This window comes from Labeo rohita, chromosome 3 (genome assembly GCF_022985175.1).
Source record: "Labeo rohita strain BAU-BD-2019 chromosome 3, IGBB_LRoh.1.0, whole genome shotgun sequence".
Classification (NCBI taxonomy): Eukaryota; Metazoa; Chordata; class Actinopteri; order Cypriniformes; family Cyprinidae; genus Labeo; species Labeo rohita.
Window position 1 is genome coordinate 21974044 of NC_066871.1, and position 27957 is coordinate 22002000.

The window sequence follows — 27957 nt, forward strand, 5'->3', positions numbered from 1 at the left end:
TGCGTGTGCATGTGAGAGAGAAAGAGACAGCGAGTGGGAGGCAAGCTTTGTGTGGAGAAACAGAATGAACGGGTTGTTATTTTAGGCTAGGGCATTAATTCACTTGTTTAATATTTCCTTCCATACACATGTGAAGTGATATTTTAAGGGGTTTGGTACTGAGAAAGGTTTACATCTCTATGGCAACATCGACATATCAAATTATCATCACCTCCGCAAGGAAATAACGGGCAGGGCTGCTGCTGCTGCTGCTGCTACTGGTATATTTATTTATTTTCCCTCATGCGTCCTGCAACGTTGTGGGAAACGCGATCGAGTCAGGCAGCGAGATCTGATTTATGATGGATTAATGATCGTGTGAGCTGCATATGAAAGAAAGGTAAGACAATCGACTATTAATACAGTCCATTATTCTTTAACGTGATGCATGTTTTGATCAAGCTTAGATGGCGTTTGACGCAAAGGATTCAAGGAAAATCAGGATATCAGCGACTGGTAATAACAATTGTCCCCGGGGAACAAGCACTGATAGCAAGAGGGTCAATAGTGCTGATCTAAAAAAAGGGAAAAGGACAAGGAAACGAGAATGCAACATTAATACCGCTCGGGTGAACGTGCATGTCTTTGGCTGTGTCTCAAAACCTAGTGTGCTGCCTACCTAGGCAGCATTTTTGTACATCACGGGCGAATGCTGCCTAAAAATGCTACACGCAAAGTCACGTTTTCAAGCGAAAAATATCTAAAACGCATTTAAAACAAGATAAATGTACTAGTATGAATATGGGTTTGTTTTTCTTCCCGTTGACAAACAGTTTGGTTCACTTAAACCTCACTTAAGTTTGTTAGAATTATGCTTAAAACTAGGATACACTGAAAAGGGGTAATAAACCTAATTCAAGCTTTTCAGCTACATTCATATTATTTAAACTGGAAAACGAGACAGCATCACTGATAATGAAGAGCATTCCATGTGATGCCCAGGTAGGCAGCTCACTAGGTTTTGAGACAGCCTTTGTCTCGCTTATGGGATGCTGAATATTCCTCATGTACATGACGTCACCTGTCCGTCTTTCTGAGGTCGAGATACACACGTTATCCTCCGCGTTTCTCGCCGTTGTCATGATGTAACCGGCAAATGTTTTGTTCGATAAACGGCAACGGCGTTTACACAACGCCACAAGGCCCTGTCGAGTGTTTGTTAATATTTAGACAACTGCATGATTCCACACTTGGCGCCAAGGTTGCACTCTGTGCAGTGTTATACGACGACAGGGATTTAAAGGGATATTCACCCCAAAATTAAAATTCTGTCATCATTTCTTCACCCTTATGTCTTCCAAACCTGTATGACTTTACTAGTGTGGAACAGAAAATATGTTTCTCGGTTTTTCCACACATTAACAGTGAATTGAAGGTTTAGAGCGACGGAATGGTGATTAAATGACATAATTTGGTGATGCTGAGGGATGAAGCTTTACTGAAAGCACATGCTCTGGCTGCAAATGAAGACACACCTCTCACTATACAAGTTTGACTGTTAGGCCTGTAGGATTTCTTAAAAGTCTAGTCAGGGATTGATTCTCCTAAGCTGTTTAGAAGCTTGGAAGACCCTTAGTGATTAGGCCTACTATTCTGATTTAAAAACATCAGTGAGTTAATGAGAGTTAGGCTATGTTTAGGAAAGCGTACGGTAATAATACACTCACCATTACCGCTGAACATAGCATTGTGAGCTAAGTGGGCATATTTACTGTATGCATACCTTGATGACCTACCACGTTTGCCAGTAATGAGCAGAATATAACTGAGCTTACTGGACACAGTGCAATGTGCTTTACTTGACTTGCTATTTTTAGTGTGATTAATTGCATGATATCAGCAAAATTATAAGCATTATGGTCAGTGTTTGTTTCAAGAGTTACGTAACTGTACAGCAAATGTTAAGATGTTTACAAAAATGAACTAAAATGTGAAATAGTTTTTATTTAAGAGCTGATTAGGTCATGATGAGGTCATGTGAAAATACTGCTGTACAAAATATTTATCATGCAGTAGTTTCACTTACAATTAAGTAAAAATAGCAGGATTTATACAGTTTATACCTCACATATTTCAGTACAGAGTAAGCTGTTATTCCATTCTGAAAATTTCGAAACGACAGCTGTTGTGTTTGTGAGCAAGCGAGAGGGAGAGAGATCCAATATGGGCACTTAAATCTGGCCTGTGCTCAGTATTCTTACATTTTAAATTTTTAAAATGTAAGATTTATTTTTAGCATTTTTGCCTTTATTATATAGGACAGTAGAGACTTAACATGAAGCAATATGAGGGGGGACAGGATCAAACAGCTTGAGGTTGCCAAAAGCAAAACCACACCATGTGTTGAACCGCTGTCCATAAGGCTGTTGGTTCTGAAAACATTAAAATGAAGATCTGGATGAAACATTAACAGTGACAGATCTTTCTCTAATAGTTTGTCAGGAATAAGATTAGTGATAGCAGCTAAAGCTGTAACTAATATCATGGGTGAAAGTGAGCATGTGTGGAGGCCCACTCAGTGTTGACAGCGTAGCATACACTATCCTCACTGAGAGAGTGTAGATTACACATCTTCACTTTCATACTGAGCTTCCCCCTTTCTTCAGGTCAGTTGTAAGGGCAGTTCACACCAAGGATGATAACTGTACCTATAAAGGTTTAATAATCGTTCTAAGTCTATGAGAATACAATTAGAGTAGCACAGCTATAAAAATAATGATACAGAGGAACAATATTGGTGAAATCACTTTCAGAACTATTTTTTTCCAGCTGATGAATGATAAAAACACTTGACAGTTCCACTAGATTTGAAGAGCTTGAGAATTTAAAGGGATGGTTCACCAAAAAAAAGAACGTTCTATCATTAATTACTCACCCTTATGTCGTTCCAAACTTGTAAGACCTTTGTTCATCTTCAGAACACAAATTAAGATATTTTTGATGAAATCTGAGAGCTTTCTGTCCCTGCATAGACAGCAAAGCAACTACCAAATTCAAGGCCAAGAAAGGTATTAAGAACTAGGGCTGGATGATATTACCTCGATTATGATTAATGAATAATTATTTTTAGTTTTTATATTGTATTATTATTAATTTTTTTCCCCCCCATACATATAGATGCAAATTTGAGTCATGATTGCTGTTGAATGTGATCTTCCTCTCAGCGATCTTGTCCTGTCACTCTGTATGTGCAAGTATTTACGCTAGGTTCTTGGCCATTCACACAAAACACGTCTTTGCATCTAAAACACGAGATGCAGTGCTCAGGAATGGTTTAAAAAAAGCGCAGAATGCCTACTCGGCCATGTTGCCGTCAAATACAAAAGTTGCCATGCCAACCTGCTACTGTAAACAAATGCTCGGAATGCTTGCTCCACCTCCGTGGTCTTCTGATTGTTCCGCTGTTTTGGAATTGACATTGTTCAGCGATACAGTGTGTTAAACCTTCAATTCTGTTAACACTGACACAGCATCTAAACGCGGCACTTGTGTATGAGTTACGTCAGATTCTAAATTTTGTTCGATTCCTTTTCGATTAATCATCTAGCCCCAGTGAGTACATCAATAAAATAGTCCATGTGACATCAGTGGTTCAACTGTAATGTTATGAAGCTATGAAAATGCTTTTTGTGCGCATACACAACAAAAAATAATGACTTTACTCAACCATTTCTTTTCGTTCCAGTCCTATTTGAACATGGTAGTTGCGTTGCTGTCTATGCAGGGTCAGAAAGCTCTCGGATTCCATCAAAAATATCTTAATTTGTATTTCGAAGATGCACACAGATTTTACAGGTTTGGAACAACATGAGGGTGAGTAATTAATGACAGAATTTTAATTTTTGGGTGAACTATCCCTTTACAGTGGTAGATGACATAAATGCAGCGTATGCTTAATCAGAACGCTCGGCTGGTGTGGACACTAATATAGTTATCGTAAAAGTTATCATCTTTGGTGTGAACGTGCCTTTAGTAGGTGGCTAGTTTCTTACTAAGTCTGCTGTTTTCCAACCTATACAGTTTTGGCTTCCCACATGGAACACCTCAAAAGTGACCCAGGACTACAAAACCAGTCATAAGGGTCAGAGACTCTGAAATAGAATGAATAAGCTGAATAAATAAGCATTCTATTGATGTAGGGTTTGTAAGGATATGAAAATATTTGGACAAGATTTGAGCTATTTGAAAATCTGGAATCTGAGAGTGAAAAAAAATCAAAATATTGAGAAAATCACCTATAAAGTTGTCCAAATAAAGTTCTTAGCAATGCATATTACTAATCAAAAATTAACTTTTGATATATTTATGGTAGAAAATTTACAATATATCATCAAGGAACATGATTTTTACTTAATATCCTAATGATTTTTGGCATAAAAGAAAAATTGATAATTTTGACCCATACAATGTATTGTTGGCTATTGCTACAAATATACCCGTGCTACTTAGGAGTTTTGTCACAAATGTTCTCCGATCAACCTTAAGTCTTGCTCTGGCACTTTGTTAAGATGCTGTTTTGGCATCTCTGTTTTAGAGACTGTATTTCATTCCTTATTTATTTTTGTACGACTGCAGTCGGGCCCATGCTCCAAGAACCAATACATTAGCTAGCGACGGCTCTTCCAGGAACAAAACAGACACAGGTGCAGATTTTCTTTTTACATTAATATAATTTGTAAAGTCTGTAATGATCGAGTGGAAACCATTCCTCAGAGATTTCATACTGTTGTCCCACTTACAAACTTCCAAAGACTCGGTTTAACTTCATCTAACTTCCAAAACTTGAAAAAAAATGTGAAATTCCACCGAGGAAGTCTCAGAAGTGCTCTTAAGCCACCTCTCGCTGAGAACACGACTAGATTGGCGGGGTTGCTTTGAACATGCAAATCCCTCTCAAAGAGACCACTGCCAATCCTGTCCACTCCAAGGAGCTTCCACTATCCCATCTCCCCTGTTGCCTCTCGTCCCATCCCCCACTCACATTGTGTGCCAAGCACCGCACATCTGTCCGTGGCAGAAGTGCCGGGGCTCCATTCTCTGCTTGTTTGTTGTCATATGGCTTGTGTGCCTCGTCAGTAAATCCAAATAACATGGGTAAGGAGGCCGGGCCTGTAGGCAAACTGAAAAGGCTTGCAAAGTGGCAGAGGGGAGAACGGATTTACTCCATGCAAACACGCTGCCAACTGTTGGGGAAATGCTCTGGAAAGTTTATAGTGGTTTGCCCCTCGAGTGATCCAGACCAGTTCCCATGTATTCGAAAGCATTTGCAAAATGACATGTTTTATAATGGCATGTTTGTAAAGGAAAAACTTTCAGGGCAAATATCTCCATGAGTTTAGAACTGTACTGTACTATACGTACTCTCAAAAGTCCAACGATTATCTAACCATCTGACCTCCCAAGACCTAAAGACCTTAAAAGAACAGTCATCATTTATTCACCCTCATGTTTTCCAAATTTGCATGACTTTCTTTCATCTGCGAATCACTAAAGAAGATATCTGGAGAATGTTTCAGCTGTTTTTGTCCGTATAATGAGTCACACTCCAAAAAGGACCTTACAGACACATACTTTGGAAGTAAGACAAATTAAACTGAAAAAAAGATGGTGAAACAGTCACTCAGAAATTGCTAGTAAATTTCACAAACAATTACAGAGAAATGACAGAAACACTGATTATTAGCACACAAATACCATGTGAACTCAACCACCAGTTTTGGCCATGAACAAACAATAATCATCCTCAGAAAGGAAGGAAGTACTTAGACGCTTCCCTGAATTTGGGATTGACCCAGTATGAGTTTTTATTTTGACGTCATTATAGATTTTTTACAAATGTACTTAGGAACAGCTAAAAGTTCATATAAAATCATATAAAACATCCAGAGCTAAAAGCATGAGAATAAGCTAAACAAACAAGTTTAACCAGTTGTTTAGCTGATCTATTTGTAGTTAATTTATCTTCTATAAGCTAATTCTAGCTATTCTAATCCTCTCAGCTTGATTCAGAAACAACTTCTGTACGTGTGGCACTTTTATTTGGAAAAGTAGAAAGGCGCTCAGCATGCGGACACAATTTATAGCCGTGTGTTTCTAAAACACCCCCCTAATTATTTAAGAGGTGCTTTTTTTTCCCTTCTGTATATCCAGATGAACTCCCTTGAACCCATCTGGACAGCAGCCATGCCCTTTCCATGTCTCGCTTTCAAATACACTGCTGCTTCCCTGGCTACTTCCCCTTTTCAAAAACTTCATGGGGGCGACAGCTGAACTGATTATGAAGAGAAGAACCACACAGCTTCAGCATTTGAATTTTAAATGATCATTTGAATTTTAAATTGTTCTTAAGAATTTTAATGGCAAGCAGCTACATATAGATATATAAGGTGTTAAATGCCTTTACATAATACTGTTTCGGTGTATAAAAAAAACATTGACTGAAATATGAGAACACCACGCACGCACACATAGCCAGAGGTTATAGTTAGACCTTTGCACCAAGGGGTCACTGTGTCAGAGAACTGCTGACCAACATATATACTAGTTATTTTAACACAGATCTAATACTACAGTTCCTGTGTGAGTGAATCAGTTTACTTAATAATGTGAAAAGTTATTATTAGACAATATCACTGTAGTATTGTGATGCAAAAATATACTTTTAAATATAGATTCACACCCCAACCCTTAACACACATTACTTCTTTTTCTTTAAAATTATACATTTTGTACTGAAATGGAGGGTAAAGACAGCATATGGATGGGGCCTTGGCAAGCTGCCACCGCTTCTTTCTTGGCACATATCTCGGTACAGAAAGTTCCCATCAAGCCCCTTCCAAAATATGTCAGCTAGCTATCTTTTTTTATATCACTTGTCCCTCTCCACTCGAACATTTGCTGCACATGGTTTGACATTGCATCTCTGGCCCAAGTGCGGAGGACCGCTAGCCCTCTCTGAGCCAACTTATTGAATGGTTCCTATTTTTATTAAGAACTCTCAACTGCATTGCCCACACAAGTGGCACATCTTGGTGGGCCAAAGCGCTCCTCTGCAGTGCAGAAGTGTAGCTGAAGGCATTCTGATGTGCTTCATCAGGCAGTTCAGTTGCTCTCCTTGGTGCTGAAGTTGCACTAACAGGTCCTTCTCTCTCTCTCTCTCTTTCTGTTTCATTCGCTCTCTTTCCACTAGCTAGACTTTTCCATTTGCTTTTTTCCTTATACATATCATGTAGATGTCTGCTATTTGAGATACTTATAGTTGCTCTTAATTTTGGGTGCTATTTTTTATTTTTTTTTGTCTTCAAACTCATTTTTCCTCTTTGCATACTACCATTTAACATGAATTCATTTAAATTTCCCAAGCATTTTTGTTTTGTGTACCCCTACATTCCCATTAATAAGGCCCAAAACCCCCATCAATATCAAATCTTTAACGTTGTTATTAATCCTAATGGCTGTTAATACAATTTTCCTCTCATGAAATCTCATCAGGTTGTGACACTTCTAAAGGAAATAAGAGAAACGTTACTAGCACTTACAGAAATCTACTTGTCTTGTTTCTTAAATATGCACATATATTCGAAGTATTATTCACACTTATTAACAAACTCAAAATGTACACATTTTGTTTTGTTTTCTTATATAGGAACTGAATATGTTAACACAATAACTACAAAAGAACAACAGAAGATGGGATTCAATGCTTTTCACAGACAAAAAAACACACATACACATATTTATGCAACACCAACCTTAACCTAATTACAACCTTGACCCTAAAATAATAAAACCCCCTTTAAAGGGGTGCCAGAAAGTGAGCTTAAAGTTAAAATGTTGCTTAAAGTGGAAGTGAAGTTTACATTATTTAGTAAACTGTTTTCCACTTTAATAAAAAATATAGAACAAACATGATTAATGTAACCACTTTAAAGAAAAAAATATGGTTTGTTAAAGCTTTTGGAGCAAGGGTGCCGCCATCTTGCCTTACCACAGCGTGTGATGACTCAGGTTTGAATTGCTCTGTTGGCCAGTGAAGTAATACAAGCATTTCTGTACTTTTTGAATACACAAATGTTATTGGCTTTCACCATAATTCGGATGAATATCTACCATCAAACTGTCTACATCACAGTGTTTTGATTGTGGCATTGTTTTCAAAACACGAGGAACAATGTGATGTAAACGAACAACGGTTCATATAATATTGTTCATGTGGCATCTTATTATGTCAGATCTTTCACACATATTTTAAACATTGAAGTGTTTTAAACCATTCAAGCACAAGAGAGTGCAAAAGAGATTTCAATGTAGTACTTGTGTGTGTGCACGCATGCAAAAAGCAGCCACTCAGACAGTGCGTGAGTACCAAATTGACCCTTTGCAAACGGCATGATTGACAGGCGATCTGACCAGTCATAGCGCAGAATACACCATTATGTCTGACAAACAAATCAGATAAGAGAGTAATTAACTTCGGTGGACTTAAACTTGAAAAACTGTGTGTATTGAAACTTGAAAAATTGTGTATATTAACGTGTTTCTGCAAGAAAATGCGTTCTGATGTCTATTCATGTTTATTTTGTGTTTGTGTCTGTCACAACACATTAAAGAGCCACAAAATGGTATTTATTATTATTACAATTATATTATTGTTTGGATTTCTTGAAAAATGACAACATTTTAAAGCTGAGACCTTGTTTCATACCAGAAGTAACCTGCTCTGTCTTGTCTGTCGCATTGTCAGTTTCCTCTTTGTTCCACGATGTATTTTTCCTTGCTGGAGAACATGATGTGTAGTGTGAGAGCGACAGTTTTGATGAGTATCCATATCAACACGTATAGTTTCCGACTAGGATTGTGCCGATAGACAATAGTATCATGTATCAACAATAGTCAGAGATATCGCCTGTTGCTAATGCCCTTGACGATAGCAAGATGATCATTATTATTATTATTATTATCTGTCAAAAAGAGGCTAGGCGCTCTTTTAGCGATGCAACGTGGAGAGCCGCTTCTGGGATGCTTCAGAAACTTGCTGCAGGGCGGCTGGTATAAACACGAGCATTGACTACTAGAATGGCCGCAATCTGGTATCGCAGGTGGCCGTGTCGGAGTGTAATGCACCGCAGATGTGTGCAGTGTGGTAAGAGATTTATTCACCATGCTGTGTAGATTAGTGTTGCACGATATACCGCTACTTAAAAGGTATCACGATACCCTTATTCTGAAAAATGGTACGATTCTGCATTTTACTAATACCGGTATTTTAAGAATGCATTTTAATAAGAACCGTATTTCTGCTGTCTGTGTTAGTGAATGGCGCAGATGAGAAGTTTTGTTTATATACACACAAAAGCGTGACGCTCGCTGTGTTTTCAGCCTCTGCCGCCTCAATATATGAGTACATCAACACATGAGTCAATTCATGAGGATTTTACCCTTTCTTTTGCAGAAAATATAATGAAGACCCTAAAGGTCTTCAGCAACCCGTCAAAATAAAAGTTTGGTTTAACTGGACAGTCATAATATATTAATATATTACTTAACGAAAATATAGTACTACTACTACTAATAAAAATATTATTAAAACAATGTTTAAGGAATATTTACCAGAAATGTGTAAATACACAACAGTATTTCTGAAAAAAAAAAGAAAAATAAATAAATATCCTATAATAAATTAATTCTTTATCAAATCTAATTATCCTTTATATATTCATTAGACATGCTTTTGATTATTAAAATGTAATGAAACGATTAAAATAGAATCCAGAAAATTACTGGAAAACAGAGATTCACAAACCAAACTATTTGAGAAAAATGAGAAAACTAATTTCATAGAGCCTTAAATACGTAATTTTTGTTCAAACTTTTAATAAATTGCTGCTAAATTCTGCAAGCTTCATGATTTCAATTAATTAGACATGCTTTTTGATAAATATGTATTTTATATATCCATTAATATAGAGTCAAGAAAAATTTAAATGGAATTTGGGAAAAAATAAAACAGATTTCATAGGGCCCTCTTTATTTCATTTGTGTCTTTGTTTTATTGTAGTTGTCCTTTAGTTTGTTACTTGCATCTAGGTTCTTATTATTAATAGCACAGATAAAATAACAAAAAATGACTATGGCATGATATAAATTGTTGTTGTGAAATAAAATTCCAATATCATGAAATAAGACTTGGCTTTATCCTTTAAGCTAACTTACCAGTATAGCAAAGATCTCTACACACCTGTAGGCTCGGGAATTGTTCACCATAATCCTGTGTAGTGGCACTGGCATGTGATTATTATTATTTTACTTTTATTATTATTATATATATATATATATATATCTTAAGGGAGGGTGCTGTGTTTTAATAGATAAAATAACTATGATCTGCATTTGGATCATCTATTATTCAACTACTTTTCCCGTTCTAGTTTTTTTTTTTTTTCCGTAGTTCAGTAGTAGTATCATGATATTTTAGTCAGGTGTCTTATCGTCAAAATTTTGGTATCGTGACAACACAAGTGTTTTGCATAAACTCGCACTAGTCTAGGCTAGGCTGATGTTCTTTGAAAATGTTACTGCTTTTTGAATAACTAAGGAAATGTAAGCATTATAATTAGTAACTTGCGATGTTTCTATTAAATTGTTATCATGTTAAATACAAATTAAATCATATTAAAAACATTAGGCTGCTTTTAGCCTTAGGCTGGAGCTGGTTTGGGGCAATGAAACTAAGTAAATAATTATCCACAATCTCACAGGCTGACAATAGGACGATATGAAAATTGAGCCCAACACTATTTTCAACCCACTCTTCACCCCAAACCAGCAGGTTCACAACTAGTGCTGTCAAACGATTAATCACATCCAAAATAAATATAGGTTATGTGTGTATTTATATATACATAATAAATATACGCACTACACACACAAACAAAAGCGTTTAGTTTGGATGCAATTAACTGTTTGACTGCGTGGTATTACTGCTCAGTCCCCTCGCTGTATTGGCTTAAATGCATAAGCAATTGGACTTATTATTAGGGCTGAAACGTCCTTCCAAGTTCATCTTTCTTCAATTTAAAACAAGTGTATGTTGTAGAAAATGATGGCAAAATGTCCTTGATCCAAAAACAAAACATCCTTTTTTCTTCAAAATGGTTACATTAATTGTATTTGTTATATATTTTTTAATTAAAGTGACAGTTAACAGTTTTCTAAGTGATGCAAACTTTCCACTTTAAGTGGCTCTAGATATGAATCGCTATTTTAATAAATTATAGTTTTTTCCTTTTTTTTCTAATTCTTGCACTAGCTCTACTGTACTTCTCTGTTGATCAGATGTAATCTTAGAAAGCTCCACCTTCTAGACTGTGGGTGAAAATGGGGTTTGTGGTATCGGCTCTTTAGTGTTTGGTTTCCTAGGGTAACAAATTAGATGTGCTTCTCCCCCACTAGTTTTCAAAAGCTGTGAAATGAGTTGTGCATTTGCATAGTTTTTACCATTGTGTCTCTCCTGTGAAGGTCTAGTGGCCATTCAGTCAAAACACTCTCATGCAAAATCAACATTTCTGCTTGTCTTTATGTAAATCCATCTCATTTGCTTTTAATCATTCCGCATTCAAAATCACTATAGGGTGTTTATGGTATAAGTGTTTGAGCTGCGGAGATAGTCACGACAGGGCTTATTGAGAAAAATGTCTGAAAGCAAGCAACACTCATTGACATTTTACACTCGAAGCATTAGTGCACAGAGCACGCACACCTGCATGGAAGTTTTAAGGTGGACCGGAGCGTTAGAAAGACGGCTGGTTTCAGAGTGTATATTTTCTACTGTCACTGTTTCTGTTTCGCAGACGATTCATTCTTTTTCTTTGTTCTGCAATGTCTCTACTCAGCAGTGTAATTTACTAATTTTCACTCACACTTAATGCATACAGTGAACTATGCAATTATATTGTGAATAATAAATGAGCCTGAGAGTGCATGAGCGAACACCTGCATTGATGTGTGAAATACAGTAAAGCAGCTGACACGTATGTTATGTCATGCACCTCCTGAGTTCACTATCAAAGCGTGTATCAAAGATCACATTTCTAGGTTTTTGTTCACTCTTTCCATACCAACATTTACTATCTGGTTGTGTCTGTAGACAAAAGCAGCTAATGTAATAATAGCTTACTATGGCAATCAATGTATATATATCAGATATTGAACAAACAGATCCAATTACTTGCTAAATAACAGCAAGTAGACAGTCAGTCTTAAAGATCGGATTTAAAACACAAATCTAATTTGTTCACCATGTTAACCAAGCCTTTGAATCTACATCTGCTGTTACAAATATTAGGTTATAGTGGGGCTAAAACCCCTCTTAAGACTTCACAAAGTATGTGGCAAATGGTTGTTAAATTATGTAAATATATAAGCAGCTAAAGTTACCAAAGGTGTAAAAAAGCTGAGGGCTGAAACGATGACTTTCAGCCTCTGAAACAAAAATGATAGAAACTTTAAGAAAATGTAACCTTTACTGAAGAGAGAAACACACATACTAATATTTATCTAAAAATATTTCTCTGTGAAATGGATGGAAATTGTTGGCAGGGCAAGTATAAATCTGTCATTAGAAAAAACTGTTATTGTTAAGCCCTGCCATAGAAATGAACACTTTCTTAAGAGCTGTGATCACATTTATGCATAGTGTGATAAAAAACATTGTTTTGTTTTTTTAATCATAATAATCTATTTTTAATATCACTGTCAAGATGTTATTGCATCTGAGAGGAATGATTCAACTCTGGTCTGTTCGCAGGCTTCCAATGCTGAATATGTCCACTCCCAGCGACCTCAAGTCTCCCTGCGTGACGCGGAACGGCATGGTCAAGCTGCCCCCCCAGCCCAACGGCCTCGGTTCGGCCAGCATCACTAAAGGCACTCCAGCTGCCAAGAATCGCCTGTGCCAGTCGTCCTCCGTGCCCACCATCTTGCCTCCCCCTAGCCTGCCCTATCACCTGGAGCCCCTGCCCACAGCGGCCTCACTGCTGGGCCCGGACCTGGACACGAGCCCCGTGACTGCCATCAAACCTCCCCTCCGGCAATTTCCCAAGCCCCTGCTGGAGAGACAACTGGTGCTGGATGAGAAGGTGCTGAACCGGCTCTTGTGGTACTTCACCACGGCAGAAAAGTGCATTCTAGCCCAGGTGTGCAAGACGTGGCGTAAGGTGCTCTACCAGCCCAAGTTCTGGGAAGGTGTGACGCCCATTCTGCATGCCAAGGAACTCTACACGATCCTGCCCAATGGGGAGAAGGAGTTTGTTAGCCTGCAGGCTTTTGCTCTCAGAGGCTTCCAGGCCTTCTGTCTGGTGGGGGTCTCGGATTTGGACATTTGTGAGTTCATCGACAACTATCCGCTGTCGAAGAAGGGAGTCAAGTCTGTCAGTCTAAAGAGGTCGACTATAACAGATGCGGGGCTTGAGGTAATTATAGCTTCCAGAATGTCATGCTGTCTTTTATTTGACTATCAAGCAATTCAGATATCATTTTCATGCAAACAACTACGTGTATAATGTGTAATGGTAAAAATCTATCAACCACAACAACAACAACAAAAAAAAAACACTGCAGACTGCTTCCAGCAAAACAAAGCCAGACTTATTAAGTTATCTAATGTTTTGCTTTGCGATAGTTTTTAATTCAATAAAATGAATTACATTTAATGTAGGCTACTCTTTTGACATTTTTGGGGTTCTCAGAAGCACAAGTCCTCATAGTCAGGTAAACTTCTAGTGGTAAATGGAAAATACAACAAATATAATTTTTGTGTTTGATTTGATCCAATAGCAAAATAAAAAAAATCAACAGTAGTATTTCTATAATTTTACAAAAGAGGAAAAAATATTGAGAGATGATTGCATTGGTCAGAAGAGAGAATGTCACATTTGTCATCGTTCCCTCAGCCATTGTATTAGAAAAACATCTTGATTTCTGTGATTTATGGTACTATAACATTAGGTATAGTTATAAAATTGCATGACCTTTTTTAAAAATGAAAATATACACTGTCGTTTAAAAGTTTGTGATCAGTAAGATTTTTTAAATGTTTTTTAAAGACGTTTCTTATGCTCATCAAGGCTGCATTTATGCATCACAAATACAGAAAAAAACTGTAAATATTATTGCAATCTAAAATAATGTTTTTCAAATTGAATATACTTTAAATTATAATTTATTTCTGTGACTCCAGTCTTCAGTGTCACATGATCCTTCAGAAATCATTCTAATATGATTTATTATAATTGTTGGGAAAAGTTGTGGTGCTTAATATATATATATATATATATTGTTAAAAAGAAGAAGAAGAAGACGAAGAAGAAAATAATAACATTTGCTTAAAATAGAAGTCTTTATAACAACACCATAATACACTACCGTTCAAAAGTCTGAAGTCAGTCATTTTTTTTCTTTCTTTTTTGAAAGAAATTTCAAATGTTAATATTTAATATTTTATTCAGCAAGAATGTGTTAAATTGATAAAAGTGTTAGTAAAAACTTATATTGTTAAAAAAGGTTTCTGTTTTGAATAAATGCTATTCTTTTTAACTTTTTATTTATTAATGCTTAAACGGACAGTACAAGAACATAGCCAATACAAATCTATAAAATAATAACCAGTAGTTATAAATTAAACATAAATGACAAACACAAATGCTTACACATTAATAATAAAAAATAAAAATAAAAATAAAAACACCAAAAAAATAAAAAATAAAACTTAAAATAAAAACACCACTCTTTTTAACTTTTTATCCATCAAAGTATCCTGAAAAAAGTATCACAGGTTCCAAAAAAATATTAAGCAGCACAGTGTTTCCAGAAATGATAATAAATCAGCATATTAGAATGATTTCTGAAGGATCATGTGACACTGAAGACTGGAGTACTCATGCTGAAAATTCACAGGAATATTCACTTTGCATCACAGGAATAAATTCTATTTTAAAGTATATTAAAATAGAAAACAGTTATTTTAAATTGTAATAATATTTCACAATATTACTGTTTTTACTGTATTTTTGTTTAAAGAAATGCAGCCTTGATGAGCATAAGAGTCATATTAAAAAACATTTAAAATTTTTCTGATCCCAGACTTTTGAATGACATTTTAAATAAACTGTGGAAACATGTCAACACAGTCTGTGAAAGGGGTCCATTTGTAAACCCTGATTACTCTTTAAAATTATTCCTTAGATTTTAAGATCCCCATCTTTTACCGCCCACCCTTATTAGGTACGATTAAATAATTAGCTGGATGGTAATGTGGTTGGAGCATCTAACATACATGCTTAGAAACAAATGTGTTTTGCAAGAACATGCAGCAATGATCACACTCATCACACTTGTCTCTATGCTGTTGCTATTCTAGGACTGGGCTTTTGTTGCCATGGTGAACTCTCAAATTGTTCGTGACGGCATCCAAGCTTTTTTCCCCTCAGATATGCAAACCAGCATGTGCAATGATAGAGGCTGTGGAGCTTCTTCTGTCTGAGAGAGAGGACTGTGCACCTCGGGCTTGTTTGTGAATTATATAGGGCAGGGCAGATATCACAGCACAAGGCTTGGATCATGACCAAGTGCTCAATAAGAGAGCAGAGTCCTGCCTTCAAGAGTTGTTTTTCTTCCTGAAATTAGCTCTTTCATTTGCATTTTGTTTCAGCCATTCGTTATAAAAATAAGACGTCCCTGAAATCTTTAAGTGATTAAAAACAGAAAATGTGCACATTGTTCCCTTTTTTTCTTTGGCTCAGTAACTAGGTCAGTGGGGTCACACAATCCATTAGTTGTGGAACATCTAAATAGAACATTTGTTGTTAATCTCAAGAATTAATGAATATATACACTGGATAGATATTTTGGACCAGCTTTTTTGACCATCTCAATGAATCTTTCTGTTTAGGAATACAGTCAGATTTCCCAATGTTGATCAATCAGGGGTGCATTTCCCAAAAGCATTGTTAGCCGACGCAAGTCTAGTTGAACTCTACTAGTAACTACAGAACTTGAGACCATAGTTGCTTTTGGGAAATGCACCCCAGGTTAGGAATTAGCCTAGTATTAGAAAAGGTATAAATAAGCCTCAGTTTCTTATTCAGTTATTATTATTATTATTTCCATGTTGGCTTGTTGTATAAATTCAAGAATGTGGCATTGAAGGAATGTTAAAGGCTCTATTGACAGCATTTGTAGCATAATGTTGATTACCATTTTGACATTTCACAATTATATCCCTCATTAATTTAAAAAGAAGCAGAAATCACATGCAAAATATAGTAACTACATATCTGGTCAAACAGACATATGAATGAAATTGGGTCTCTTGAATTATAATCTGTTTTGTGACATAAGGACTTGGCTCAACAAGCAACACGTACACTGTCTGTCACTCACCGGTGATATTGTACAGTAATAGTGGGTGTCCATACATCACAGGTTAATTCCATCTCTTTCCTTTGGTCAGTAATTCCACATATTGACTTTTGTTGTTGTTGTTGAGTTGGTGTTGCAGTCTAAAAAGAGTTGAGACCGAAACTGTGAGCGTCTGACTCTGCAACATCGATGGAAAACCGTGGTCATTCAGATCTCACGGTGACAAGAATAGTTTTCCATGTCTATTCCTAACTAAAAAGTTTGTATACTTGCTTTTTTGTCTGCAACTGGCAACAAGTGGATGTCATTCGTCTACAATGCACAGCGGGGTTTCAAAGTTAAACTCAGAATCGATTTGGAACTTTGGTTTAACTCAGCATTTATTAAAGAAAGAATCTACATACTACGATGTAGTAGAACCGTTCCCTTCTACTATGTTCTGTGCATTTAGCAGAAATTATTCCTGAAATCACAAATATAAATATTTAATCTCAGATGTATATATGTAACTGTTTAATAAAGACAAATTTAAACGAGTGAGTCACTGAACACGGAAAAGTGAAATGACCGTTGAGTGCACGGCTTTCTGTGCAGAATAGTAGAAGCTAAAAGCAAGCTTATAGATTTATGATTTCTATATGCTTTGTCCTTTTTGCTTAATCATGGTTTAATATTTTTGGATAAATTTGGATTTATAACACATCTGATAACACACTTTAGATGTAACTGAAGACAGCAATCTCAGTTATTATGATGTTCTATGAACAGATTTCATCAATGAGAAATGTTCTGTATTTGGTTGTCAAAAAGCCTCCCTTCAGCGTTTTTGGGAAAGTTAATTTATAGTGAAAAAAAAAAAAAATAGCCATTAGAGAATGTTTAGCCATTAGAGCCATTAGTTTATAAGTTCAGTGGCCTCCCTGCAACACTCTAACAATGTTAGGAATTGGTTTTACAGAGAAATAAGTGGAAGCCATGCTAACGTAGTGGGAACTGGGTAATTAAACTTTTTTTCCTAGAGCCTCTCACATTTTAGAAGTTTCCCTTATTTAATACAGTTGTATTACCTCATCATCTGTTTAGTAGAGTACTCAGTTACCTGTCCAATAATGGAGACATGCAAAATGTGCATTGCTGAAGAGGGTTTAGGAACTGAAACTTTGAAAACCCCTGCTCCAGGATAATACTCTGAATGTTCATCAAGTTTTGGAAAACTTTTGTGAATTTGTGAACCTGGACCACAAAAGTAGTCATAAGTATCATGGGTGTATTTGTAGCAATAGCCAACAATACATTGTATGGGTCAAAATTCTTGATTTTTTTTAATGCCAAAAATCATTAGGATATTAAGTAAAGATCATGTTTCATAAATATATTTTGCTGATTTCCTACTGTAAATATATCAAAACTTAATTTTGAATTAGTAATATGCATTGCTAAGAACTTCATTTGAACAACTATAAAGGTGAGTATTTTGGGTTTTTTTCACCCTCAGATTGTAGATTTTCAAATAGTTGAGCCGAATACTGTCCTATCTTAACAATACATCAATGGAAAGCTTATTTTTTCAGATTTCAGATGATGTATAAATCTCAGTTTCAAAAATTGACTCTTATGTCTGGTTTTGTGGTCCAGGGTCACATTTGCAGTTGTGTGTATGCTTGACATAACATTGCCTCTCCGTCCTGAACTCTTCAGGTGATGCTGGAACAGATGCAGGGTCTGATGCACCTTGAACTCTCCGGCTGCAATGATTTCACAGAAGCAGGCCTGTGGTCCAGCCTGAACGCGCGGCTTACCTCTCTCAGCGTCAGCGACTGCATCAACGTTGCAGACGACGCCATCGCCGCCATTTCTCAACTCCTTCCCAACCTGTCGGAGCTCAGCTTGCAGGCCTATCATGTGACCGACACGGCCATGGCCTACTTCACCGCCAAGCAGGGCTACACCACCCACACGCTGCGCCTGAACTCCTGCTGGGAGATCACCAACCATGGCGTAGTTAACATGGTGCACAGCCTGCCAAACCTCACCTCCCTCAGCCTGTCAGGCTGCTCGAAGATCACCGATGATGGTGTGGAATTGGTTGCCGAGAATCTGAGGAAGCTCCGGAGTCTGGATCTGTCCTGGTGCCCCCGCATCACTGACATGGCCCTGGAGTATATCGCCTGTGACCTACACAAGCTGGAGGAGCTGGTTCTGGACCGGTGAGTGTGCTGAGTTTGCAGTGCAGAGTGTGAAGTAAATCTTGCTGATATTTCCTCTTACAGAGTCTCATCTGGACTAAATGTTGTGGTCAAATATTTTGATACATGGAATGAATGATTTCCGTAATCATATTGTGTGCTTATAGATGGTAAAATGACTCTCCTTTTTTTTTGGCTGTATTCAGGTGTGTGCGGATCACAGATACAGGCCTGGGTTACTTATCTACCATGTCAACTCTCAGAAGTCTCTACCTGCGCTGGTGCTGTCAGGTAAGTGTTTCTGTGCAACTGTCTCAGCTTAAAGGGATAGTCTTGAAGTTATGGGTAGTTGACATAGAAGTTATTCATTAAAGGGTTAGTTCACCTAAAAATGAAAATTCTGTCGTTGATTACTCACCCTTATGTCGTTTCAAACCCGTAAGACCTTTGTTCATCTTCAGAATGCAAATTAAGACATTTTTGATGAAATCCGAGAGCTTTCTGACCCTGCATAGACAGCAATGCAACTGACACGTTCAAGGCCCAAAAAGGTAGTAAAGACATCATTAAAATAGTCCATGGGACATCAGTGATTCAACCTCAAATTTATAAAGCTACAAGAATACTTTTTGTGCTCAAAGAAAACAAAAATAATGACTTTAGTCAACGGTTTCTTCTCCTCTGTGTCTGTCTTCGAGTACCATGACTTATGCGTGTGGTGTTGTTGATGCAGAAGAAATCTTTGAATAAAGTTATTGAACGTGTCAGTTGTGTTGCTGTCTATGCAGGGTCAGAAAGCTTTCAGATTTCATCAGATATATCTCAATTTGTGTTCTGAAGATGAACGAAGGTCTTACGGGTTTGGAACAACATGAGGGTGAGAAATTAATGACAGAATTTTCATTTTTGGGTGGACTATCCCTTTAATTTTTTTATTAACCACAATTAGGTTCATATTTATATATTAGTTTATAGCATGTCACATCACCAAAATACTTCCTTGTGCTTTTAGGTGCAAGACTTTGGGTTACAGCATCTATATGGCATGAGGAGTCTTCGTCTTCTCTCTCTAGCAGGTAGAAACACTCTAAAAGTGCTGACACTGCAGGATGACCTGATGACGTCCTGATAAACTGCTATAATGAAATGACTCTGTATGTTTGGAAATAGATTGTTTCTGTGAATACCTGAGCTTAATCATGTTATGAAAAAAAAACTCAGTTAATCCCTCAAAAACAGATCATGCTGGTAGAGTTAAAATATATTGCTTTGGAACAGACAGATTCACTTTATTTTAGTTGATGAACACATAATCACTGTGTGATATGCAGGTCTAATTGAAAATTGCATTTGCAGATCAGAAATACCTGTTTGTGGATGAGGATTTTCTATATCCAGTTTTACCCCTTTTATCCAGAGCAAACATGTTCTTTTTAACTAATATTATCGTCAGTGTCATACAACATGATACACTTCACTTTTAATTTCTGTGGTTGAAACCACTTCCTCTCAACATATCTGTTTTTTGAACTGCATTTAGCTTGATTAGAGACATTTGATGGGATGAAAACAGGAAAGAGCGGTTTGTTGTCATTGACAAGTGTGTGTGAGGCAAGTAAAGTGCACTGCTGCTATATATCAGGGGCGTTTCCTCCGAGGAGGCAATGGAGGCAGTGCCTCCTCAAAATATTGAATGAGAAAAAATTGTAGTACTAAAATAAAACAACGCAAATATTACAACATATAACATTTAAAAATTAATAAATCACCAATTTTTCTGAAGAAACGCTGTCGAACAGCGACACCAGCAGGTAAAGTTACAGTTTGAGTCCACATCTCTCTCGCCTCCCCTGAGCCCACTGAGTTTTAACAGACCCTCTAAAGCATGCTGTGAGTTTGGTGGGGGGGTAATTGATAATGAATGGGGGAAAGTCACGCAAGAGAAGGCAATGCCTCCATTGCGATATGATTGGATATGACTGGTTATGATCAGCTGTGATTGGTTCATACGATAAATCTCGCCTCTCATGTTCGTGCGCATTCAGCATTTGCAAATCTGAATGAACAATAAAATACCATTAATGAAAAGACTTATTTAAAAAAGTAAGTAAACAACTCACACACAGATTTAACAACCTTGTTACATCAAAATAAGACTTAAAATGGCCTGAAAACATGATTGGTAGGAATTTTTAGTGAGTAATCAGCTTGGTGAGTTTTTAAGTAAATCTCCGCATCTGTGACCAATGTCTACTGTGCTTTGATGACCGATGATCAGAAAAATAGTTAAAAGTTAAAACTGATTTTAGAAACTAGTTCAAACTAGTAGACCACCACCACCCAATGTAAAGCTGCTGCACTAAACTAACAGTATTAGTGATTACTAAAATAATTTTTTATGCTTTTGTCAAGGTTAATCCACCAATATTTGTGAGCTTTTTAGTCACAGTAGTGTTTCTAATGCTAAAATATAATTATTGTTGTTATTTAGGATTTTTTTTTTATGTTATTATTCGCCTAATAAATGACAACAGAATTTTTAGTTTTAAACAAGTTTTCGAAATTTGTTAAATTGTATTTATTAACTGTAACTGGGAATTTTAATAAAAAAAATAATATGCTTTTTCTGCCTTTCTTGTAAAACAATAAATTTAAAAATTCATAGATAACAACAATTATATCGTAGCATTACAAGCACTACTGTGACTATAATATTATTTTATGTAGGTTTAACAAAGCCAAACTGAAATCTTTCTGACTGGGAATCATCATCTGTAGTGTTGTTGTCACACAGCATTATAAACAGGAAGTGAGCTGCTGAGTGGAGGTGGCTGTTAGCGTTTGTATTTGACCAGCTGTCATTTTTCTCTGTGTCAGGGTGCCCTCTGCTGACCACTACTGGCCTATCAGGCCTGATCCAACTGCAGGAGCTCGAGGAGCTGGAACTGACCAACTGCCCGGGCGCCACAGCCGAACTCTTCAAATACTACTCCCAGCATCTGCCGCGCTGCATGGTCATCGAGTAGAGCAAAGAATTTCATGGGCACCAGCACCCACCACATCACCAAAACCTCCTCCTACAGACTGATGATAAACCCAACTTCATCCTGGACCCACAGGAAGAATCAACAAAAGAAAATTGAATGGAAGTTTTTTTCTGGAGGGGTGAAAAGGGATCATTGACACGAAAGATAAAAAGGGAAATCTGAAAGAAAAGGTCGGAACGGGCCTGGACTGACGAGCGAGAGGGAAAATGTGCAAAGCGCAGTGGGTCAGAGGCTAGATCTTTCATTAAATAACATGACACATAGGAATCAGCCCCCACACATACATGAAACATGTTCCTCCACTGAACTGTGAGACTAGCTTCCACGTCTCATCCAAAACTCTTTATCTTGAAGTGACAAAGGTGTGCGCTGCCTGTTTGAGCTGTCTCTCATATCCAGGGAAAGGTGGAGAGGAACCGAAACGTTTAGGGCAAAGAACGAGGTTAAGGAGCCACTGCAACAGGGTCTCTTCGCTTTCCCTCAGTGGTGCTGCCGCTCCATCTCTGCGTCTTATCAAGGGAAAAGATTGAGAACTTTAGAGATGAACAGCTATGTAGATTTTCACATCAACGCTACTTGCTTTTTGTCATGCAGTTCTCTTTTTGTCTTTTTTTTTTTTAAATATTATTTTTTTAAGTATTATTTTTGATGATAAGGATTACTGTGAAACAAGTATGGAATGAGTTTGAGGTTTCGGACATTTTTGAATAAGATGGAAATCCAGGTACGGTGAAGGTACAGTATTAAGAGGTACTGTCCTTTGAAAGGAACCAGCATAATCAGAAGTCAGGAGGTTATTTTTTTCCCAGCAGATTGCTCTTTTAAAGACATTTCCAGATATTTTGAGTCGGGGAGAGAGCGGGGCGGATCGGAACTGCTCATACATTTTAATATAGTTCAAAGGGACTGCGGTTTGTACAAAAGATAGCTTGGCTTTTTCATCTGCCTGTTTTATTTTAATTCCATTTTGATGTCAATTGATATTAGTGGCTTATGTGCAGGTTTCCATATTAATCCTGATTCAAATGAAGATGAGATCTCCGAATGATCCCATAATGCAGATGGGCCACATGTGACAGCCTTTTACAGACTGAAACTGCACGTCATTGCTTTCTTGTCACCAGGCCAAACCATTACAGCAGTGGACAGCATGGCAGTTCTACCATAGTTTCTTACAGTACGGGCGCAGTGTCTCTTTCAGCCCGAGTGCTTTTAAATACATCTGATGAATACGGTTTACAGTGATTTGCATCAAATGCAGAGGCAGGCCAGTGTAATTAAAGTGATCACAAACATCCCACACAAGCTTATTACAGTAGTCTCTCTTCATCTAGCAGTTTTGCTTTCCCATTAAGCAATACCCACATGTCTGCTGTTAGATTAGCAGCGCCTCTTTTTATTTTCAGAGGTTTTTCACAATTGTGCTCATCTGTGGAGCCTACCTCGTTGCATCATGGGGTATGTGGAATATAGATCTGCAGGGGAATTTGCAGAAACCAGCCATTTGTTCTTTTCCAAACCGCTATGTTCCCCATATCGAACCCTGCATTTGTCCTCTCAGGAGATTAATGTGCTGCTCAGATCATCTCAGATGGGTCTGCTGTGATGTTGATGACCTTAACTTTACCCAGTCTCAAACGTAACATGCAAAGTGGCAGAAAAAAGGTCTTAGATTGGCGAATAATTTATTTAAAAGCAACCCGTAAGTTCTAACTAGTGAAATATGTTTACCTCTGAATATTGTAATCATCTGTGGACAGATATGGTAGTAGTGCATGTAGTTTGCTACTTTTCTCTTCAGGAAATTGTACAGAAGTGTACTAGTGAGATTTCAGGCATGCTGCCCCACTCAAACCATGGGTTTGGCTGGTTAGCGCCCCTGCTGGTAAATGCCTGAACTACATCATCTGGATGCAAAAAGCATATTTCTCCATTGATGGCTATCCAAAACTAGCAACACATTTTGACATAAAAACTATCTTTTAATAACAAAGTGAACCGTATTCATTTTTCCCAATCTTTCAGTAACCAGTTCTAAACATTTGCACCTGCTGATAAGGAACCTTTCCCTCTTAGCACACGTACATCACAGAGACATCTATTTGACGTCTGTATTTACATCTGCAAGATGGACGTTTCCTTTTAAATGTCAAACAGATGTCTATTAGATGTCTTTAAGATGTTTATGATTTAGAATGTATGTAAAACTGACATCTTACAGACGTCTGTCAGATGTTTGTAGACAGCAGATGCTTTCCAGATCAAGTGATCTTTAACAGACATCTTGTAGACGTACGTGTGTCATCTGAGATACATCTATAGGACGTTTCATATCAGATGTCAAATAGACGTTTATTAGATGTCTTTAAGATGTTTAGGATTTAGAATGTATGTAAAACTGACATCTTAAAGATGTCTGTCAGATGTTTGTACATAGCAGATGCTTTCCAGATCAAGCGATCTTTAACAGACATCTTTCAGACGTACCTGTGCTATCTGAGTTGTTTTGTGTACAGTTGAGATGAATGAGAAATCTAATTGATTGCTACCCTGATAGCACACAGCATCACAGAGATGTCTATTTGACATCTGCATTTACAGCTGCAAGATGTATTTTTGGAGTGTTTGCTCATCTCCAATATGTCTATTGGACGTTTCCTACCAGATTTCAAATAGACATCTATTAGATGTCTTTAAGATGTTTATGATTTAGAATGTATGTAAAACTGACATCTTCCATATGTCTGTCAGATGTTTATACACAGCAGATGCTTTCCAGATCAAGTGATCTTTAACAGACATCTTGCAGACACATGTGTGCTATCAGGGTAACTCCAAAAAGTGTACAACAAAACAGATGGAAACCGTGTGGACTCTACCCTATCCTACCATAAATTCTCTGTGCTTTAAAGATAACAGATTGTATCTGCTAAAAGGCACATTAGCATAAACATTAGCACTCACCTCAGACAGTCGATCTCTCTTCTTGTATATAGTGACCTGTTTAATGGGGGGTCACAGCTAATCAGGGTTAGCGGCTGCTGCTTATCCAGGCGAGATCCCCTGAGACTTTTAATCTCACTACCTTCTGTGACTTTATCTTTTGAATCATTGAATTTGTTATGTATTTATTTGCTTTTACTTATCATTGGTAGTGGGTTAATTTATTGACACGATGCACATATTTATTTATTTATTAATTACCTTTACGAGGATTGTATGAGGTTTATTTAGAAGTAGAACATGTTTTTGATGGGCTTCCTGAGGAGACAGAAACTACTATGGACATTGGAGTTGAGTTTTATTGTGATTAATTGATTGACCCTTTTTTTGAAACAACGGTTTCGACAGTTAAAATAACTGCTGTCTCTGAGGTACGTGTTTTTTGGCGGGCAGACTGTTGACGCGCAGCTGGAAGGGCAATAACTTATTGACAGAGGACAGGCTGACACTGAGTTGACTAACTTTTTATTTAACCCTGCTCTGCCCATTTTCTCGTGTTTGATAACTAGTTCACCTCTTTTGTTTTTGGTGGTCAAATGGATGTAAGTTGAGAGACGCTGTCATGAAGTCTAGTAATAGTGAATCGGCATTGTGTCCAGGATTGGATGTTTAAATATTCTGCACCAGTTCATATGCCTGCTCTCAAATTGTAGCTATGTTTGGTTGTTTCCTGATAACTATTAGAAGACACATTGCAGTATTTACACTCACTCGATCGTCGCAACTGGTTTTATTCAATAACAAAGATCTGAAGGAAATCCCATCAAAGCGCTTTTCATTTCGTATGTCTCCATAATAGAAACAGAACCATTTGAGATGATTAAAATAAAGAGAGATTATTAATATATCGCTGAGGGATTGCATAGTATTTGAGGACAACTGTATGAAACAGTCGGAGATATTGTATTAATCTTGTATAAATACTATCGTTTTCACTTCAAAACCGAGCCTTTTCCCTCTTTGTATAGAATGAGAGTTTATGTGTGTGGGAACTTTTTCACCTAATAGAACCCTGAATATAAATATAATAACTCATGCACTAACCCCACTGTAATCTGTAAATATATATCAATGCGTCAAGGTCATCTGTCAGAAGGTTTCAACTGTTTTTGAGGCTGCCTGACTCAGCGCGCACATCCATGCTGCCGAAGGAAACGAGTCAGCGGAGAAACCTGGTTAAGAAAGAGGCAAGATATGCAAAAAGGTTAATGTCTTTTAGCGATGAATAACATCAGCAATCGATAGTATAAAAGACTTAAGCTTGTTTCACTTTGTACATTGAGCTAATATCAAAGACGTGTTAATACGGGATAATGCAAGAATATTAACAGATGTTTATCGTGTGTCATTGACGTTGCGTGATCGAGGGAGGGCTACTTTTTGTGAGTCAATGAAATACTGGTACTACTGTGTGAATTTCGCTTTCTTACCAGACAAATCCGGCTGGCAGGTATGGAATAGTTCTGTCTGATTTACACTGTAAATTTAAACCATTTTCAAGGCCAGTTTCCATGAATAGTGCTCCTCTATTCTTGCTCTCGGAAGGAGTTTTACTAGCTTACCACATCCAGAGTGTGTTGGCAGTTTCTGTTCACCCTCCAGCTTGCTTTTAACTCTAAATGTCTGGCGCTTCTAATTGTTAAGCGAATAGAATAAATCATCTGTTCCTCTAACTCTTCCCAACTAACATATGTCAGGATTGTTTCTTTTATAAAATTTGAGAACGACATGACTCAACAACTCTTTTGTTGGCTCTTTGTATGTACTTGTACATGTAATACTAAACCAATATTAGTAATGCTTTTGACATTCATACAGGGTCCGTAACAACGACTTTTATTCTGGTGCAAACACTTGGTTTGGGTGACTGTGGTTCAACAGCCTAATGAGCAATGTTAGATATCTGCCTCACACTGATTTTCGAAAATGTTTCTCTCATTTATTTGGGTTTTTTTTTCTCTGGTGTGACATGGCCATGTCACAGTTTTCAGTTCCTTAGGGTACATTTCTTTCTGTAAATACTGTTGTAGTGGTTAATTTACAATGAAAGAGAAAAAAGACAAAGTTTTATGAACTCCATCTCATGGCTGCAGTGCCTTGTCAGACAAGCGTTGTTGTTTTCAGTTGGTTGGTTCCAGTCTGCACCGTTTTAGTAAAAGTTGTACAAAATAAGCACCATATTTGCCTCATTAATTTTCTCTGACATTAAAAGGCGTAGTTCACCCCAAAATGCATTTAATGATCAAACTGTACGACTTGCTTCTTTGGAACAACATATGTAACCCAGTCATAGGGGACAATTTTTTGTAATTGAGATTTATACATCATCTGAAAGCTGAATAAATAAGCTTTCCACTGATGTATGGTTTGTTTGGACAATATTTGGCTGAGATACAACTATTTAAAAATCTGAGGGTGGAAAAAATATCAAAATCTTGAGAAAATCACCTTTAAAGTTGTCCAAATGAAGTTCTTAGCAATGCATATTACTAATCAAAAATTAAGTTTTGATATATTTACAGTAGAAAATTTACAAAATATCTTCATGGAACATTATCTTTAATTAATATCCTAATGATTTTTGCCATTTGGCTATTGCTACAAATATACCCATGCTACTTGAGTTATGTAATCAGATTACTTTTTCAGGTAACTAGTAAAGTAATGCATTACTTTTTAATTTACAGTAAAGTTACTTTTTTAAATAAGTAACCCCAGTTACGCCAGTACCTACGTCAGCATCCATTTACTCATTTTTGCACAAAAACATATTTAGGATTCCTCAAGATTAATAAAAACAGTGAAATGCAAACTCAGAATATGACCTGCAATAATTAAATATGTTTATAACTGAATTTACGTTTCCTGAGGCGTATTCATTTCACTTTCGGTGTGAAAGGGCTTTTACATATGCCAAAAATATAACTTTATTTATATTAAAAACATACAAGCAAGTCAGCCTAGATTAGAAAAAGTAACGTAGCGCATTACTTTCCATAAAAAGTAATACATAAGTAAATAAGTTATACAACTGACCCTTTGCAAACAGCTTGATTGACAGGTGATCTGACCAATCGTAACGCCAAATCCGCCCTTCTGTCCGACAAACAAATCAGACAGGAGAGTAGATTAACTTCGGTGGAAACTTGAAACATTTAGTGTACTGACATATTTCTGCCTTTCTGCGGTTGAAATAAAATACGTTTGGGTGTTCATTCATGATTTCTCATGTGTCATTGATCTAATAAGGCAATACAGTGATTTGT

The 27957-nt window shown here is 37.0% G+C and overlaps 1 protein-coding gene across 1 annotated transcript; it reads left to right on the forward strand.

The window, feature by feature from the left end:
* Positions 1-23: 23 nt before the first annotated feature.
* Positions 24-27904, forward strand: fbxl16 (F-box and leucine-rich repeat protein 16). The gene is made up of 6 exons (XM_051102188.1): positions 24-379; positions 12845-13508; positions 18154-18662; positions 18848-18932; positions 19654-19717; positions 21519-27904. Exons 1-6 carry the CDS (start codon positions 369-371, stop codon positions 21665-21667), a joined length of 1482 nt encoding a protein of 493 aa, XP_050958145.1. The 5' UTR covers positions 24-368; the 3' UTR covers positions 21668-27904.
* The last annotated feature ends 53 nt before the right edge of the window (positions 27905-27957 follow it).

What these genes read in the sequence shown, in the direction of transcription:
- fbxl16 (XM_051102188.1), top strand. An exon ending in TAACAGATGCGGGGCTTGAG is followed by an intron (nt 13,509 to 18,153) that starts GTAATTATAGCT and finishes TGAACTCTTCAG; the next exon opens with GTGATGCTGGAACAGATGCA. An exon ending in GAGGAGCTGGTTCTGGACCG is followed by an intron (nt 18,663 to 18,847) that starts GTGAGTGTGCTG and finishes GGCTGTATTCAG; the next exon opens with GTGTGTGCGGATCACAGATA.